The 18,599-nt window shown below is 30.8% G+C and overlaps 2 protein-coding genes across 2 annotated transcripts; both read left to right on the top strand.

Moving 5' to 3' along the window:
* The first annotated feature begins 816 nt into the window (after window positions 1–816).
* LOC111700196 (histone-lysine N-methyltransferase ASHR1) lies at window positions 817–9,631 on the top strand. Its single transcript, XM_023471045.1, has 13 exons — window positions 817–922; window positions 1,648–1,723; window positions 1,785–1,828; window positions 1,924–1,985; window positions 2,724–2,784; window positions 3,541–3,625; window positions 5,983–6,050; window positions 7,161–7,216; window positions 7,689–7,750; window positions 7,947–8,012; window positions 8,633–8,672; window positions 8,997–9,101; window positions 9,415–9,631. The coding sequence occupies exons 1-13, from the start codon at window positions 878–880 to the stop codon at window positions 9,614–9,616; spliced, it is 972 nt and encodes a 323-aa protein (XP_023326813.1). The 5' UTR covers window positions 817–877; the 3' UTR covers window positions 9,617–9,631.
* Window positions 9,632–10,277: 646 nt separating this feature from the next.
* On the top strand, window positions 10,278–14,654 carry LOC111700193 (uncharacterized). The gene is made up of 6 exons (XM_023471042.1): window positions 10,278–10,351; window positions 10,483–10,549; window positions 10,803–10,834; window positions 11,801–11,885; window positions 12,850–12,926; window positions 13,395–14,654. The coding sequence occupies exons 1-6, from the start codon at window positions 10,292–10,294 to the stop codon at window positions 13,503–13,505; spliced, it is 432 nt and encodes a 143-aa protein (XP_023326810.1). The 5' UTR covers window positions 10,278–10,291; the 3' UTR covers window positions 13,506–14,654.
* Window positions 14,655–18,599: the final 3,945 nt, after the last annotated feature.

The raw sequence follows: 18,599 nt of genomic DNA, 5'->3' as shown, positions 1-18,599 counted from the left end.
AGGACCTAGTTTTATTTAGTAATAGGACAGCTAAAGTACTATTTTTATCTAGTATTAGGACAGATTAGGTCCGATGTTCAGTAAGCAACAAGAGAGGTGATAAACTAGGACTCAGCAGATAAACAAAACAATTCTATTCGAGTAATAAATTTCATTCAAGTCAACTCCGTTTTCTTTCTTTATTTTTAATTAATTCAATTTAACCTGCCTGTAGCAAATACCTACTCCATAACAATTTACTAGAAACGTATCTATCCAGGTCTACTCGTTACCAAGATCAACCAGGACCAACTCTTCTATTCTAAATGCCTACAAGGAAATTCTCAACCAGGCTTTATTCCCCGATTCTAAAGGACACACAGTCCAAGTCTCAACCAGGATAAACTCCCTAGTTCTAAAGGACACACAGTCCAAGTCTCAACCAGGATTAACTCCCATGTTCTAAAGGACACACAGTTCTGGTTTCAACCAGAATTAACTCCCTAGTTCTAAAGGATGCACAATCCAATGAAATTGCTACACTGACAATTTCTCAACCAGGCTTATCTCCTTGGTTCTATGTTCAAAAATATTGTATCATAATATCAAATTGTTTATATCCAAAAAAGGAAAATAGTTCATAACTTTGCTCTAAATCTTTGTTCAATTATTGAATATTAAATGAGCATTGACAAATCTAAAGGTTCAACTGGTAAAATCCAGTTAAAATCAGAAAGCTTGATTCAGTGTTTCCGGATCTGCAACAAATATATTTAATAAAACAAAAACGGCATTTTCAAAAATAACATTTTTCGTTTGTGTGATATGGTTCAAAAATGAAAGTAAAAGTATAGTAGGAGATCTCCCCGATATTCTATAAGATTAATTTCAGGTGAAAATGGATGAAAATAATTTGAAGTTTGAAATTATCAATAAACCACAGGTCAATATTTTATATAATGTAGATTTAAATGTAGTGCACCATTTAAAATGTGTTGTAAACACGAACATGTTGATTTGAAATTGACTAACTAGGAAAACTGAGTTGCTAGACAAAGCTGGATTCCCAAGCTAATTATTCAAAAAAAATGTATTGAAAAATAAATTAGTAATTTACTTCCATAGATATATAATGTATAGATTGGTAATATATACTTCCATAGATATATAATGTATAGATTGTCAATATATACTTCCATAGATATATAATGTACAGATTGGTAATATATACTTCCATAGATATATAATGTATAGATTGGTAATATATACTTCCATAGATATATAATGTATAGATTGGCAATATATACTTCCATAGATATATAATGTACAGATTGGTAATATATACTTCCATAGATATATAATGTATAGATTGGTAATATATACTTCCATAGATATATAATGTATAGATTGGTAATATATACTTCCATAGATATATAATGTATAGATTGGTAATACTTTCATAGATATATAATGTACAGATTGGTAATATATACTTCCATAGATATATAATGTATAGATTGGTAATATATACTTCCATAGATATATAATGTATAGATTGGTAATATATACTTCCATAGATATATAACGTATAGATTGGTAATATATACTTCCATAGATATTTAATATAAAGAGTGGGTATATATACTTCCATAGATATATATTATATAGATTGGTCGATGTATCCAGGCTACCAGGGATATTGAACCTCTGGAGATAATTCTCACGGATACACCATCAGTTCTAGGTAAGGAATGGATCACTAAATTCGATCTAATATCAAGAAAAAATTATTCTATTTTTTTCAGGACCTCATCACGACTCACAACCTGTTTGTCTTCAGTGCCTCCGAGTAATTTCTTTAGTTTAATTATTATTTTTATTATTATTATTATTATTATTATTACAGTTATTGCTATTATTATTATTATTATTATCATTATTAAGATCCATGAAGGAGATTACTACTGTTCTACTTGTAAGCTACCATATTGTGATGAAGAATGCAGGAAAGCAAAAAAGTTTTTTAATGACTGGTGCTACAATTGTTTTGCTGAAAGGGAGTGACAGGCAAGACGTGGCAGTTGATCTGAGAGTGTAGTATTGTAAAGATACAATTAGAAAATCGGATTTTTAAAATTATAACGACAACGAAAATTGTAAGTTCACAAACAAAATGAGCATATACTATTGAAAATAACTTTCAATATTTCATTGTGAATTCTCGCTGTTAATGCAAATATTTCTGGCTTGTGGCATTGTAAAAAACGACATTTTAAGAAATCTTACAATGAACTTAAAGCTAAATGATGATTATAAATTGAATTTATCGATTCTACCATAGCTTTTATCGATAATTTATTTTTCCTTCACATTAAATTAGTTAAACTGTGTAATCTTTACTATATATTTCATCTTTTTCTAACAACCCGATTCTCTCAATGTAATCTCAAAATGGACAATTCGTAAGAATTTCAAAAGTTGAATTTCAGCTCTTATTCTGCATTTCTACACTGTAAAACACGAAATATAATTTATAGATCTCAAATGAATTATTTACAATACTGCACTCTTAGCTCAACTACTCATGACTAGCCGGTCACTCCTTTTAAATAAAAAAAGTTTTTTTTTGCAGAATTCTTACTTATTCTATCTTTTTTAGTTTGAATATTACAGTAAGAAATTAAATTGATTGTATTCAAATTGCTATGAACCTTCAATATTTAAAACTGTTTAATTTGGTTTAGTGATACCTCTCAACATAGGAGTGAATGCTTCACCCTGTCAAAGCTTTCAGAAATATGTCAGGTACAAATATGTCAGGTAGAAATATGTCAGGTAGAAATATGTCAGGTAGAAATATGTCACAGGTAGAAATATGTCAGGTAGAAATATGTCAGGTAGAAATATGTCAGGTAAAAATATGTCAGGTAGAAATATGTCAGGTAGAAATATGTCAGGTAGAAATATGTCAGGTAGAAATATGTCAGGTAGAAATATGTCAGGTAGAAATATGTCAGGTAGAAATATGTCAGGTAGAAATATGTCAGGTAGAAATATTTCAGGTAGAAATGCTAAAATATTTTGTATGGCAAAAAAATTTGATTGGAAAGTTGTTTCTGAGTGCAAAAAAAATATGGACACCATCTTGATTCTGGGCAGAAAATTTGCATGCATTTCTTACCCCTATCTATTCCAATGTGCGTCCTCGAAGGGGGTTGACGTTTATTTGATCAGCAAATATTTCTTTAAATTGTTTGGATAAGACTCTATCAGTACAAGATACAACCTAATCTAGAATTCAAGGTTCCTCAGGAATTTCTAGTCAATATTAATTAGTTATTTACAATTGTAGTTAGGTTTATCGCAATACAGGTTTTAGATAGTTATTTACAAGCGTAGTTAAGTTATGATACAATGTAATATATCTAGGCATGTTCAGGTTTATGAATATGGGTTTTACTACAATATTTATTACATATTTATTCTTCTGAATTTCTAACATATATTTAGGATTTTTGACAAAAAATAATTTTTTTTACCTATTGTCTTGTTTTCTTGTAGGATATGGAGAACAAGATGATGGTTATTATGGTGATGAGATTAATCAGATTAAAGATGGATAATTCAGAACTTTGGTCGGACATAGGTTAGTCATATATAATCAGATTAAAGATGGATAATTCAGAACTTTGGTCGGACATAGGTCAGTTATATATAATCAGATTAAAGATGGATAATTCAGAACTTTGGTCGGACATAGGTCAGTCTTATATAATCAGACTAAAGATGGATAATTCAGACTTTTGGTCGGACATAGGTCAGTCATATATAATCAAATTAAAGATGGATAATTCAGAACTTTGGTCGGATATAGGTCAGTTATATATAATCAGATTAAAGATGGATAATTCAGACCTTTGGTCGGATATAGGTCAGTTATATAATCAGACTAAAGATGGATAATTCAGAACTTTGGTCGGATATAGGTCAGTCATATATAATCAGATTAAAGATGGATAATTCATTAAGACAAAAACTTAGAAATTCTATTTTGGTAAATTCAGTCAGTCTTAAAGAAATTACTGAGATCCGGATCTATTTTTTCCAGTGCGGATCCAGGATCCAGATCGCCATGAAAATTAAATGGATCCTAAACACTGCCTGAAATCCTAAAAATATGCTATGATAACCAGTGCTTAGGATCCATTTAATTTTGATGCGGATCTGGATCCTGGATCTGCACTGGGAACAAATTAAGAGTGAAAGAGGCTTGCCTTAATTAAAGACAAATGCCTTTATTTCCAGCAGCCCAAGAAAAACTAAATTATAGTTAATTTTATGAAACGTTTGTGTACTTGTCTTATTTCAATGGTCATTTGTATAGATAAGCTTTAAAACAAAGCAGAAGTCAAAATATAAAGTTCATTTCAATTTTGGACAGTACAAAGGTGTGGGACAGTCCGAATTCAAAATGACCCTAGTCCACCGTGGTACCGGTAAATCCTTGTTATACTGGTTCGGATTATGCAACAGTTGGAGTCTGCCTCCAAGTTGGAGACTTGTCACTTATTGTGAAATAGCCTCCACTTCAGAATACATCAGGATTTTTTTAATGATGCATTCTTGTACTAACAAGTTTATAAAAAAAGAGATCAGTTCTAGGTTAAAAATATACTCTTCGGAGTAGTCGGTCGCGGCGGAATAATTATGCAAAAAGAGACCCAATATCCAAAAAGAGACCCAATATCCAAAAAGAGACCCAATATCCAAAAAGAGACCCAATATCCAAAAAGAGACCCAATATCTAAAAAGAGTCCCAATATCTATGAAAAATAAACCAGTTTGTGACAGTTCAGTTCTGGGTCCAGCAAATAGAGTGTTCTAAATAGTGGCTCATTAATAGAGCCTCTTAAATATGTGTGCATATTGGCGTATTACTATTTGAACAGAAAATATTGAACAACCTTTACACTAAAACAAACATCAATAAAAGGTTGTATATTTACAATAATCACTTTGTTGTGAAGCGATGTAATAAAATATGTTTGATAAATGATTCACATCTATAAAGTTATAAAATATTCCAAGTTACTCAAAATTGCGTAGATGGTGATAAATTATAAAATCATTCATATATCATTATAGCCTTTAACCAATAATTATTAGTTATAACTAATTAAATGAATTTAGAAATTCGAAAGATACCTTATTTTTGTTTTGAGACTATGGACTAATATAGTTAATCAAAAATGATTTATGGAGAAAATATTAGGCTCTCCACTACAAAAGTTGATGGAAACCAATCAACAGAGAAAACAAAATACATCTTTATTTCATAAATTTGTATTTAACAATATATATTTCTAGATATTCTGATGGACCATATGAATTAATTTCTAGATATTCTATGGACGATGTAAATATATTCCTAGATATTTTGATGGACCATGTGAATATATTTATAGATATTCTAATGGACCATATGAATACATTATAGATATTCTGATGGACCATGTGAATATATTTATAGATATTCTAATGGACCATATGAATACATTATAGATATTCTGATGGACCATGTGAATATATTCCTAGATATTATGATGGACCAAATGAATACATTCATAGATATTCTGATGGACCATGTGGGACCATGTGAATATATTCCTAGATAGTCTGATGGACCATGTGAATATATTCCTAGATAGTCTGATGGACTATGTGAATATATTCCTAGATATTCTGATGGACTATGTGAATATAATCCTAGATAGTCTGATGGACCATATAAATATATATTCCTAGATAGTCTGATGGACCATATGAATATATTCCTAGATAGTCTGATGGACCATGTGCATATATTCCTAGATAGTCTGATGGACCATATGAATATATTCCTAGATAGTCTGATGGACTATGTGAATATATTCCTGGATATTCTGATGGACTATGTGAATATATTCCTGGATATTCTGATGGACCATGTGAATATATTCCTAGATAATCTGATGGACCATGTGAATGAAAGACAAGAATGTACTGAGGAGTGGGAAATGTTCCAAACTAAGGTAAAATTAAAGGGAGAAATTGTAGATTCGGGAAGAAGGAGAGACACCCCCCCCCCTGAAAAAAATTCAAAGATGTGCGACACATTTTTTAGGAAGCATTTAGGTAAAACTAGCTTAAATACAAAATTTTAGCGATTTTCAATAATTTTCCTGAATGGCCCAGCCATTTTATTATTTTCCCGCCATTTTTGACCTTTTTAACTATTTTGATCCTCTCTTTTTTAATCTCGAGACAAACCTGATTTTGTGCTTGTATCCTGAAAAGTGTATTAAATTCAACCATAAGGAACCTGGAAATTTTACATTTTGCGCATCATTTAATGAGAGTTCTCTCATTTGATTAAGATTAATAAACAGAGAAGGGAGGGATTCTCGTGTTTTGAAAACCCGATTTTTGATTTGTCTACTTTATCAAAAAAGAGAGGATTAAGCAAGAAATCAAAAGCGTCCACATCGGATATTCAGATTAAGCGATCGGGATTAAAGATATCCAATTCTGAAGTTCCCAGCTCAGTACTCTTTATTTACTATTAAAAGATACTGTAAGCAGTAAGCGTATTTTATAGCATAGAAATGCGCTTTGGTAACTTTTGTAGAGAAATCACAATTGAAAATAAAAAGTTTTCCAAATTATAAATATTGATATCTAGTTCATCAAATCAGACAAAGCATGTAAGGGTTCCTGCTCTGAATTGGACATTGGCATCTTTGCATCGATGGTCACTTGAATAACGTTGACATTGATACAGTCTCTAGAAAAGTTAATTATTGAATAACGTTTACATTGATACAGTCTCTAGAAAAGTTTATCATTGAATAACGTTGACAGTGATACAGTCTCTAGAAAAGTTTATTATTAAATAACGTTGACAGTGATACAGTCTCTAGAAAAGTTTATCATTCCGTATAAGGGACAAATCGTCCAGAGGCCGAATTAAAAGAATTTGAGAGGCGGCTTAAATTTAAGCCGCGACTCAATTGAAACCGGTTTTTGGCGGATTTAAGACGCAGCTCAAATTTATTAAACTCACACACAGCAGTCAATATGACATACATTCCGTTAGATTTTTTCTGTAGAAACAAAAAGTACTTCAATTATATTTGTTTTAGGTTGTTGATGTTTTAAAACTGGTTTTAGAAATAAACGATGAAACATTGATTCACAGGGAATACATTTTTATTTTAAAGTTGTTTTTAAATTTCATCAGACTTTTTAACATAAATATTTTATATTAAATCATGTCTTTATTGGGGCCTATAAAATTGTATAAGAAGAAGACGACATTTGAGTATTTGATTTTGTTGTAAAGTAAGTCCTTGTATCAGTAGCTTGAAAATAAACTTACAAAGTAAAATAGATCTGGACATCCGCTCTGCTTCATGTTCATTGAATCATTCAAAATAAAAATTAAAAGTCGTCTTCCTATTTTATTAATTTAACGATTCAGACAGTATATAAGACATAGTTTGCAGCCTAATCCGTGTTAAGTTTGGTGAAAATACTTTTAACAAAATGTGTGTCTTCAAATCGGTTTAAATTTAAAATTTTCGGGTACCGAGGTTTGCAATCAAATTAAATTGGTGAAAAAAGTTTTTTGTTTTATTTTATATCTAACAATGATGTATTTATTGATACAGAATGATCGGGATAGTTTGTGTGAATAGTGTAGGATTTGATTACAAAAAAACTTCAGTGAAAGGTAAAATCTGAAAATAAAGTAAGTTTAAATTATTATAAAAATATTAGTTCATTTAATAGCATAGCCACTCGATCTTTCGCAATCTGATCTCTGTTAACTGTTAGCTACGGCCAGATTAACAGTAAAAAAGTTCATTGTTTTTACGAAAACAAAACTCCTTCTGAAATTAAATATATGAACAATCCCTTTAATACAGGACGGGCCTTGTATCCTCTACTATCCCTGGTATCTCATAGTTGTGTTTCTAATGCTAGATATACAGGTCAGTACACGGGTCAACAGAATAAAGTGGAATCATAAAATCTTAAAATGTATGGTTTTTTGTTTGGTTCATAGTTTACACAATATTAAAGATTTAAAAGTTTCTGAAAAAGTCTAAAGATAATTTAATTTGAAAACAAACCAAAACATTGTTTTCGTTGAAGAAGCAATGAAATTTTCATTTGCTGCCTATTATCTTATTTCAGAGTTAAATTTTGTAAAGTGTTAAAAATTCAGTTTTGCAACGACAAATTTTTTTGTTTATAAATTTAATCGTTTGAAAATCATATGTTCTCGAATGACTTAATTTTACTATCATCTATATATATAAAGTTGTATGTAATCTCTGCTAGTCTGTCTGTCTATTTGTTTGTCCGATCATAACTCAGGAACCCTTGGACCGATTTGCCTCACATTTGTATTAGGGAACTAGGGACATCCACGAGAATGTTCTTAGCTTGGTTTTAAGATTATAAGTGGAGTAAATCAACTTCAATAGGGAAAATTTAGTTTCTCGGAAAAATCGTTCAAGTGTGGTTAAACGGCGGGAGTAACTTCTACTAACCTTGACAACCTTGGGTTCCCAAACTAGTCTTACATAATATCATATTAATATTTTAGTGAACTATGATGATTTTACAGTTACACTTCGAGCTCGCAGGTTAAAATTTACTAATAAACAATATTTTATTAACTTTATTGGAAACAAAACTATTCAAAGAATTTCCCAATTTTTAAATCAAACTTCTAATTTTTTATTTTCATTCTTTTAGCAAAGCGTGTCTTTTTAATTTAGTATTCAATTTTTTAATTGATTTATTTAATGCTTTATTAAAATTGATAAGAGATTAAAAAAAACATTTATCTTCCCCCCCCCCCCCACTTAGTTAGGGCTTCATTAGACCAAGCAAATATAAAAATATTTGTACAAAAGTTATGTTCACCAAAATTAAAACCCACTTGAGAAATGTTAATTATGATTTAGGAAGATAAATGAAGGGGAAGAGATAACAATAAACTATGTTCCCCCAATATTTGGAGTTCCGAAACGAAAACGACATATTGAAGAGGAATGGTACTTTATCTGCAAGTAGGTTTTTATTTAAGGGACTCTATTCCAATTTCAAACTCGTTTAAACTTGTCCTTGAAGTTTATAAAACAAAGCTTTCCCTTTATTTCTAATATCTCAAGAGAAAATGCGTTTACAAGAAATATTTTATAAATACAAAAAAATATGTTTAAGAATATTATTCAAATAAACCTTTAAAAATAACATCTTTTATGACAGAGAGGTTTTATACTTTATTTTTCTAGATTATATAATCATGCTGCTTTGCAATAATATTTAATGTAAAATCCATTTTTTAAAGACGACATTATACTTTAAGATGGCTAATTCTAGATGTGCCCGATGTGCCGATAATACCGAGTTTGGAACCTACGTATCTGCTCTGAAATGTTCAAATTGTAGAGAAGGATTGATTCTTCCAGAAACTGTGGAAAAAAGTAAAATGATATATCCTAAACTAGCTTTCTGTGCTTACTACAGTAATAAGCAGTATATCTGTTCGAAGAAATACCGGGTTTTAGCGGAGAGTGGTTAAGGAAAGTTAAGGAAAGTGTTTAGGTAAGAGTTAAGTGTTAATTTTTGAGTTTAAGTAAGTGTTTAAGTAAGTGATAAAGTAAGAATTAAAGTAAGAGTTAAAGTAACAGTTAAAGTAACAGTTAAAGTAACAGTTAAAGTAACAGTTAAAGTAACAGTTAAAGTAACAGTTAAAGTGACAGTTAAAGTAAAAGTTAAAGTAGCAGTTAAAGTAACAGTTAAAGTGACAGTTAAAATGACAGTTAAAGTGACAGTTAAAGTAACAGTTAAAGTAAAAATTAAAGGTACAGTTAAAGTAACAGTTAAAGTAACAGTTAAAGTAACAGTGAAAGTAAAAGTTAAAGTAACAGTTAAAGTAACAGTTAAATTAAAAGTTAAAGTAACAGTTAAAGTAACAGTTAAAGTAACAGTTAAAGTAACAGTTTAAGTAACAGTTAAAGTGACAGTTAAAGTAACAGTTAAAGTAACAGTTAAAGTAACAGTTAAAGTGACAGTTAAAGTAACAGTTAAAGTAACAGTTAAAGTAACAGTTAATGTAACAACTAAAGTAACAGTTAAATCAACAGTTAATGTAACAGTTAAAGTAACAGTTAAAGTAACAGTTGACAAAAGTAATAATCCTATATAATTATAATTATGAAAAGCATTTTTGTTGAAATTATTCATAATAAAAACAATGTTAAAGGGTATAGAGGAAAAACTGTATATTATTTCCAAGAAAGGACCAACTATCAAGGTATAGCTAAAGTTTAAAAATTACTGAAATTCTAAATGTTTTACGATGAGCTTAAAGTAAACTTACGTATTTTTTATTTGTTTTAATTTGCCGTGGTTTAAATCTTTTCTTAACTTGTTTTTTTTATTTAGAAGCTGGAAACCTTTATGAAGGAAAATTCAGGAGACCTTCATACACAGCACTATCTTAATCTAATAGGTCACATTTTTCTGTACCATTATTATTATTATTATCATTATTTAAACTAAAAAAGCACAAGAAGGAAGTTCGCAAAAAAATAATTTTTGAGTTTGATATTTTAATCATGAAAAAAAAATACTTTGGGAGGTTTTTAAATTAAACAGATGTTATTTTTATTGCCGCAAACATGGAAAAAATCATCGGCATTCATCCATAACATCGTGTTCTATTGTTTTAATTGATATTTTTTTTTATAATATTTGTATTTCAGCTCAGAGAAATCTGATTCATCTGTTGTCTCAGGAAAGGATTAAAATTAAACTAATTTCTAGTTTTTTTTCGCAAAAGTAAACAATGAATTTTAAACATGGGAACTAAAAGACGACAAATCAGATAGTTCAGGGACAAATTGTGGAAGATAACACAAAAGTCGTCGTTTCATTACCATGGTTTTTTTTCGACACTTTTTCGAAAAATTAAAGGTGGTATAGGCTGAAACCTAAGCATTTTAGGAGTTGATCGAGACCTATAAAAGTTCTATCTGATGCTTCTTTCTCAAGAAATTGATATAAAACTGTGTCAAATTTATACAAAATTTATATATACTAGGCTTTTAGGGCGCTTCGTGTCCATCTTCTATTTCCACTTTTAAGTGTGGCTTTATCTCTGAGCATCTCCTCTTTGTACAATATAAAACAAAAACAACAAAAAAATTTGTTCGCGCATTTTCTAAATTTTACAAAAATAAAAACTTTTAAATACAAATTTTTAAAATTTTGATCATTCATAAACCTTCCCTGGGGTCACGTGAGGTCCCATACAAAAGTTGGGCCCGATCTGTTCAGCCGTTTTGACGTTTATTGGATACAAACAAACAGACAGGTTTAAACAGATCATATATTTAGCAAATACGCAACCAATCTAAAAACGAGGTTATCCCAGAGATTCCTTAAAAACTTAGGTTTGCTCCCATTATTGTTTGAATTTAATAATTTTTCATTTTTAATAAATATAATTGATAATATAATTATTACGATCGCATCACGTGACCAAAACTCTCACCAATGGCAGTACAGTATAATTGGGACGTGATACAGGCTGTATCAAATAATAATTCTTAGGTTCAGCCTATACCCCCTTTCATTTTTCCTTTACAGTCCCTTTAAGCTCAAAGTGAAAAAGACAAAAATTGAGAGACTTGGAATTTATTTTGAAATGATTTTTGTTTTTTATAAAAATAAATATTTTGAATCCTCTGACATCTACCAGGAACCTAAAACCAACAGGGAGGCGCAGAAGAAAATAATTAAATTTGGAAAATCGTTTATTAAAACGATGACTCGGCTAGATCCAGGTAGATAACTTTAATCAATCAATCAATCAATCAACTTGATTGATTGATTTTAAACTTATATTATTGAGTTTCTAGGAAACAAAAGAATTGAATGACAAATGTAAAAGTATCAAGATGTTGATTTAATTTAGGTTAAAATACAGTTAAACCATAAATAGGCCATGCATCGGAAGAATTCATCAAATGTCGTATTTTTCACTTTCTGATAATGGAATGTTGCAGATATTTATTTTTTTTTAGTTAAATGATTATATGGAGCTCTTTAAACTTTTCCTGCATATTCATGGCTACTTATTTATTTTCGCAAAAGTTGAGATTTACGTAAAATAGTCAAAATTGAAAATTGTCAAAACGACATTTGATAAATTCTTTCGATGTATGGCTTATTTAGAGTTTTACTGTATTAGGATTCACGTGATACCAATTATTTTCGTCGTATAATTGCTAAGTAAGATCGTTAACGTATTTTTTTAAATAACATGATGCAGAATAATCCAGAAGTGTCAATCATTTTTGGAGGACACCGTTATCTTATCGAACGGCAAGCTTTTGAAAATTAACGGAGGATTAACAATCGGCAAAAAAGGCTAAATTTTAAATCGTTAATAAGATTGAGATCGTTTACGAACGGGAACTTAGAGAAAGAACGAAATATACCATGAACGAAAAAAACCATTAAAGAGCAAAACGTTCATTTCATAGATAAAAAAACGAACGACTGCTATAAAATTTGTTTGTTTGAACGTTTTTAACTAACCGTTAACTAACGGTTTGAAAAAAGTCTAAACCTGCCCACCTGTCCATCACAACAAACATGTGTTTAACAATTATCTATCAACCCGGATGAAAAATGAAAGTCTAGTTTATGATCAAATTGAGAAAATAAAAATTGACTTGTAACGAATTTTTATTTTCTTGTCACCAAATCATGTTTATTAAAAGTAAGAACCCTTGTAATTTAAAGGTTACAGTGAATGGTTGGGTTCAATGTTGAGAAAGAAGAACGAAGCAGAGTTGGCTCTTCTCAAAATGGATTTACAGGTGATTGATCGTATATTAAAATTATTATTTTTGAAAAATCTAATTCCTATATCTGTACAACCTGGTGGTTTCACCAACGTTTGAACCTTTGATAATTCAAACTTAGATTTTTTGATCTAACAGAATTCATAGTTTGAAATATCTAAGGTCTGCAACATTGGGATAAAAAAATTTTGAGTTTGTGGCAAAAATTCAATGCCTTCATTAACATAAAAAACTAAATAATTTTATTGCATCTTTAACTAACTTTGAGCTCATTGTTCTAGTAAATATCTAATCTTTTTTTGCTGATCTATCCACAAGACTTTACTATATTTTGAAATAATAAAATTTAAATAGTCCGCAGATTTTTTATGTTTCTATTGATAAAAAAAAAACAATCAGACAAACCAAATAAAAAATTAATGTCGTCATAATTTTGTATGTGAAAAAATTAATTCTAAAAAAATCAGTCTGACGATTTTTTAGGAGAAAAAGTTGGATAAAAACCAGTTTGCAGAGAAGAGTGAGGTTATCTGGGCCTCCATGAAGGAGGTCGAGAACTGTCAAGTTCTCTGTACTCCGGCCTCTACATTTTAGATACACTAGTCGGCCTTTATATCAATACAATAAAGACGACTTTTCGATTTAAGTTTTGATTTCTGACAAGCTTTGTCAAATGACAAGTTTAAAAGTAAACAAATAGAAGCTGTAAAATCTACAGCTTCTTTTGTTTCCATGTTTAAGTGTATTCATGATGTTAGAAAACTTGAAGTCGAAAGCCGTCTTTACTGCATTTATATAAACAACGACGACATTAGCATAATGTATAGTTGTACACAGTGTCCCACATCATTTAGATCGTGCTTAATCTATAATTGGAAGTGGGAAATTTTAAAGTTTTAAGCATATTAAATAATGGTATGCATGAGATAAAAATAAAAATTTACGTTCAGAAAGTTCCTGGGGTGCTGTACATATTTTGGTTTTAAGCTAGAAAATACAATCCAATATGATTACAGGACGCCTTGTATTCATCTATAGCTAGCTGGATACAATCCAATATGATTACAGGACGCCTTGTATACAGATATAGCTAACTGGATATAATCCAATATGATTATAGGACGCCTTGTATTCATCTATATCTAGCTGGATACAATCCAATATGATTACATAACGCCTTGTATTCATCTACAGCTAGCAGGATACAATCAAATATGATTATAGAACGCCTTGTATTCATCTATAGCTAGCAGGATACAATCCAATATGATTACAGGACGCCTTGTATTCATCTATAGCTAGCTGGATACAATCCAATATGATTACAGGACGCCTTGTATTCATCTATAGCTAGCAGGATAAAATCCAATATGATTACAGGACGCCTTGTATTCATCTACAGCTAGCTGGATACAATCCAATATGATTACAGGACGCCTTGTATTCATCTATAGCTAGCTGGATACAATCCAATATGATTACAGGACGCCTTGTATTCATCTATAGCTAGCTGGATACAATCCAATATGATTACAGGACGCCTTGTATTCATCTATAACTAGCTGGATACAATCCCATATGATTACAGGACGCCTTGTATTCATCTATAGCTAGCAGGATAAAATCCAATATGATTACAGGACGCCTTGTATTCATCTATAGCTAGCCGGATACAATCCAATATGATTACAGGACGCCTTGTATTCATCTATAGCTAGCAGGATACAATCCAATATGATTACAGGAAGCCTTGTATTCATTTATAAGCTAGCAGGATAAAATCCAATATGATTACAGGACGCCTTGTATACAGATATAGCTAGCTGGATACAATCCAATATGATTACAGGACGCCTTGTATTCATCTATAAGCTAGCAGGATACAATCCAATATGATTACAGGACGCCTTGTATTCATCTATAGCTAGCTGGATACAATCCAATATGATTACAGGACGCATTGTATTCATCTGTTACCTAATCAGGAATTACCAACTAATGGCCGATTTTTTTTACTCTATGTCTTTCTTTCTTTTTTTCTATCATTCTTTCTTTCTTTTTCTTTCTTTCTTTCTTTTTCCCTTCTTCCTAACTTTCTAAACTTCTGCCATTCTTTCTTTATTAATTCATTCTTCTTAATTTTATTCTTTCTTTTTTCATCCTTTTCGTTTTATCCTTTTTTTCCTCTTTTTATTCATTTTATTTCATCTCAGATTCTTTCTTTCCAAATAATCTAATTCGTAATGTGATTTTTTTTCTTTATTTTTTCCTCACATCCTCTTTTTCATTTTCTCTCTCTTTTTATCTAAAATTTTTGTCTGTTTTTTTAACTTTTTATGCTCTGCAATGCAAACTCCAAGGACTGGAGGGAAATTGAACCGGAAGCTGAATTAAATTCTAAGTTTGCTCATATAAGTGTGATATTTATTTTATTAAATTGTATATTTTCGAAATATTTATAATCTCATCTTTAATCACTATCTTAAAATATATGTTCTATATATCTAATTTTATATTTCTACATTTTAAAAGTTGCAAAAAATTACCAAAAATTGCAATAAACCAAGCGCGAAAAAAATATGAAAAACTTTGTATTTTAACCAATAATGCACGATAAATACAGCTTATATGAAGATAATTATAAATATATTGAATATTCATGAATAAATTAGTATTATTGACTAGTATTTATCGGCTTGTTAAGCATTATGTTGTCTTGTATTCAGGCAATATATTTATTTATATAAATATATATTTGTTTGGCTCGCCACAATCCACACTGCGCACATAAGAAACTTTAAATATTATAATTTAAGCCGGTTTGAACCTCCATATTTGGAAACTATGCACTAAGCTTAATAAGATTGTTTTTTTAATGAGTTTTTTTTATCAAACTCGCATCCAACCAATGCTTTTTCTGTATTATGTATGAATAATACAGATTTGTTTTGAACCAAAAAACATGAAAATCTGCAGTTTAAGTCGGTTCAAAACATGAAAATCTGCAGTTTAAGTCGGTTCAAAACGTCAAACCCTCATTTTGAAAACTGTGCATACAATGCTTTTTCTGTATTAGGTATTTAAGATGCAAGTTTATCTTAAACCGAAAAAACTTAAAATACTACCGTTTAAGTTTGTTTGAACCTCTTTTTAGAAATCTTGCATACAATGCTTTTTCTGTATTTATAGATATGAAAGGTACAGATTTATTTTAAACCAAAAAAAGTATTTAAGTCGGTTTAATCAGCAAAAGCTTGTTTCATCTCCAATGTCCACGACAACATTTGCCTTTTTCCTCCAAAGCTTCAGTCAGAGGAAAAAGTAAACCTGCAGCTTCCTTCAGAAATCTCCTGGAGAAATTCAGAATTCCTGAAAATCCTGGAGAGATTTCTTGTCCACAGAGCAGAAATAATCTCAGTATGCTTGACATAGTGGAACTCAACCAGAACCAGACACTTTAATGCCCAGGTAGTCAAGCTCTGTAGATGCAAAAACACACGTATCCGGGTTAATGCACAGACCATGAAGTCGGAGTAAATCAAGAAGTTGGCGAACATTATGGAGGTGAGACTTGAGATCATTGAGTACATTGATCATGGGCTAGATCCATGGGACTCAACAGACACATCCTCGAAACAGTGGCTGGAGAGAGATTACACAGTGCTACCAGTTCCTCTAATCTACCATAGTTCATCTGCTCTAGTAGCCATTCTCCTAGGATCACTAATTGACTCATTCAAGAGATGAGCAGGGAGCTTATCCATGAACAATCCATGAAAGAAAAACCTGGTTTCTCATCATCAGGGAGCAGAACTAACATTTTATCCATTAACTCTGAGGGGCGCTGGTCGAAGATTACTGGGATACTCTGCACAGCCTGATAACACTCGAAATCACTGAGAGTAAACATCTAGATTAGGCTTGTATGTATAGAGCTGCTTAGGGATCAGCAGGAAGAAGAACGAACTAGGTCTAGCAGACAACAGGCCACATCCTGAGGAAGAGCTGCAATACAGTAGATGAACTTTGTACCGGATACAGTAACTTTTTATTTCGAACTAAGCCTCAGTCTGGAGTAACCATACTTCGGGAGAATCCGTCCAGAATGTCGGAAGCTTGATTGTTACGGTCGTCAGAGGAGCATGATCCCGGGCTCCTGGAGATAAGCAGTTTTCAATATTAATTTATAAACTGTATAAAGTGGAATAAGTATTTCAAGTAAAAGCTGCGTATGTTAAAGACGATATAAAAGTCGTCATCAATTTCCATGTTAAGACCGGAGGGTCCTTAAATAGCTTCTACGGAGGCTGAGTATGTGAGGGTTTTTTGCTGTAGTCTCTACGGAGGTTAAATATGAGGCTGGTTTATATTGAGTTAACGAGCAAACAGTTGAACAGGACAGTTGATAAAGACACCTTGTTGCAACCACCTTTATTATGGAAGGTTGCAGTTTACATGAACTGGTTCTGGTTTGTCTACTCCTACAGGAGATAGTCCTGGTGGAAGGAGGAGGGGGAGGAGGACTTCTTATAGGAAACAACAGGGTTAGTAAATTACAAACATAAATCAAGATCAGACTTTTTATATTTAAAGGGACTGTAAGCGTCAAGTAACCCTACTTGCAAAGATTTCAATGCCCGATTTACAACGGTACCATTGAACCCTTTGTCTAATCAAGTAAGAATTTGATATCAATGTTCCTGTTTTTTTTAAATTTTTATTTTCATTTGCGGTTTCTCTGTGAAAATGATTTGCGCAGTTCTTGTTTATAAGAATCAATAACAGAAATAAACACTTTACGATCAGAAAAACGACGATATCGTCAACATTTCTGATCAGATTTAGGTTTTAAGAATACCGTTGTAAATCGGACATTGCCATCTTTGCATCGAGGGTCACTTGAAATTACGTTGTCGCCTTGCTACAGTCCCTTTAAGGCTTTTTTAATTTTCTTATTTCAATCATTACATTATAGCATTTCTCATGTTTTGAATGATTATGACTAAGGAATTTCCTTTACGAATTATAAAAAATATTGGAGAAAATTTGAGCATTTTTTCCGGATACAGTTATGCTTAAAGTATCCTAAAAACGTATAACTCTTTCAATAGTGCAAAGTGCTTTTATTATGTTCCGCCAATTCTTGATAAATAAAATGTTAGAAATCTGATTTTTCCATGATTTTATATTTGGGACAAGCATTTCTAATACAAATTGGAAATTAATCATAGATTAAATTTAGTTAGTTGGATATTACATTGTTTGTACAAATATCAAAATTTTTAAAACATCATCCTTATAATCCAGGCTTAAATCTGTTCTTTTCTCTGAAAAATATATATGCGTAATCTTTGAACGTTTTTAAACGACCTTTTAGAGAGATTCAGCACATTTTCAATTTTTTTCTTCTTAACTTACACCATTATCAATTGGTATGCTAAAACAAAACCTGTCTCCAAAATTTGACAAATTTCAAGCTTTCAAAATGGTCAGTTTCTTCATTGTGATAATTTGATTTTTTTGAATAAATTTTTTGGGGATTTTCGTTGAACTTTCCTTTAAATATTGTATTTCCAATTTGCGTACATTTAAAAAGTCTCGCCTGAATTATACTACGCATGTAAATTCAAATAAGATGAAAAAAATGTTTTTAGAAAACCATAAAAACATATTTACTATATTATACAG

This window comes from Eurytemora carolleeae, unplaced genomic scaffold (genome assembly GCF_000591075.1).
Source record: "Eurytemora carolleeae unplaced genomic scaffold, Eaff_2.0 scaffold378, whole genome shotgun sequence".
NCBI lineage: Eukaryota > Metazoa > Arthropoda > Copepoda > Calanoida > Temoridae > Eurytemora > Eurytemora carolleeae.
The sequence above is the reverse complement of the archived record's forward strand: the minus strand, read 5'-3'. Positions and strand labels throughout refer to the sequence as shown.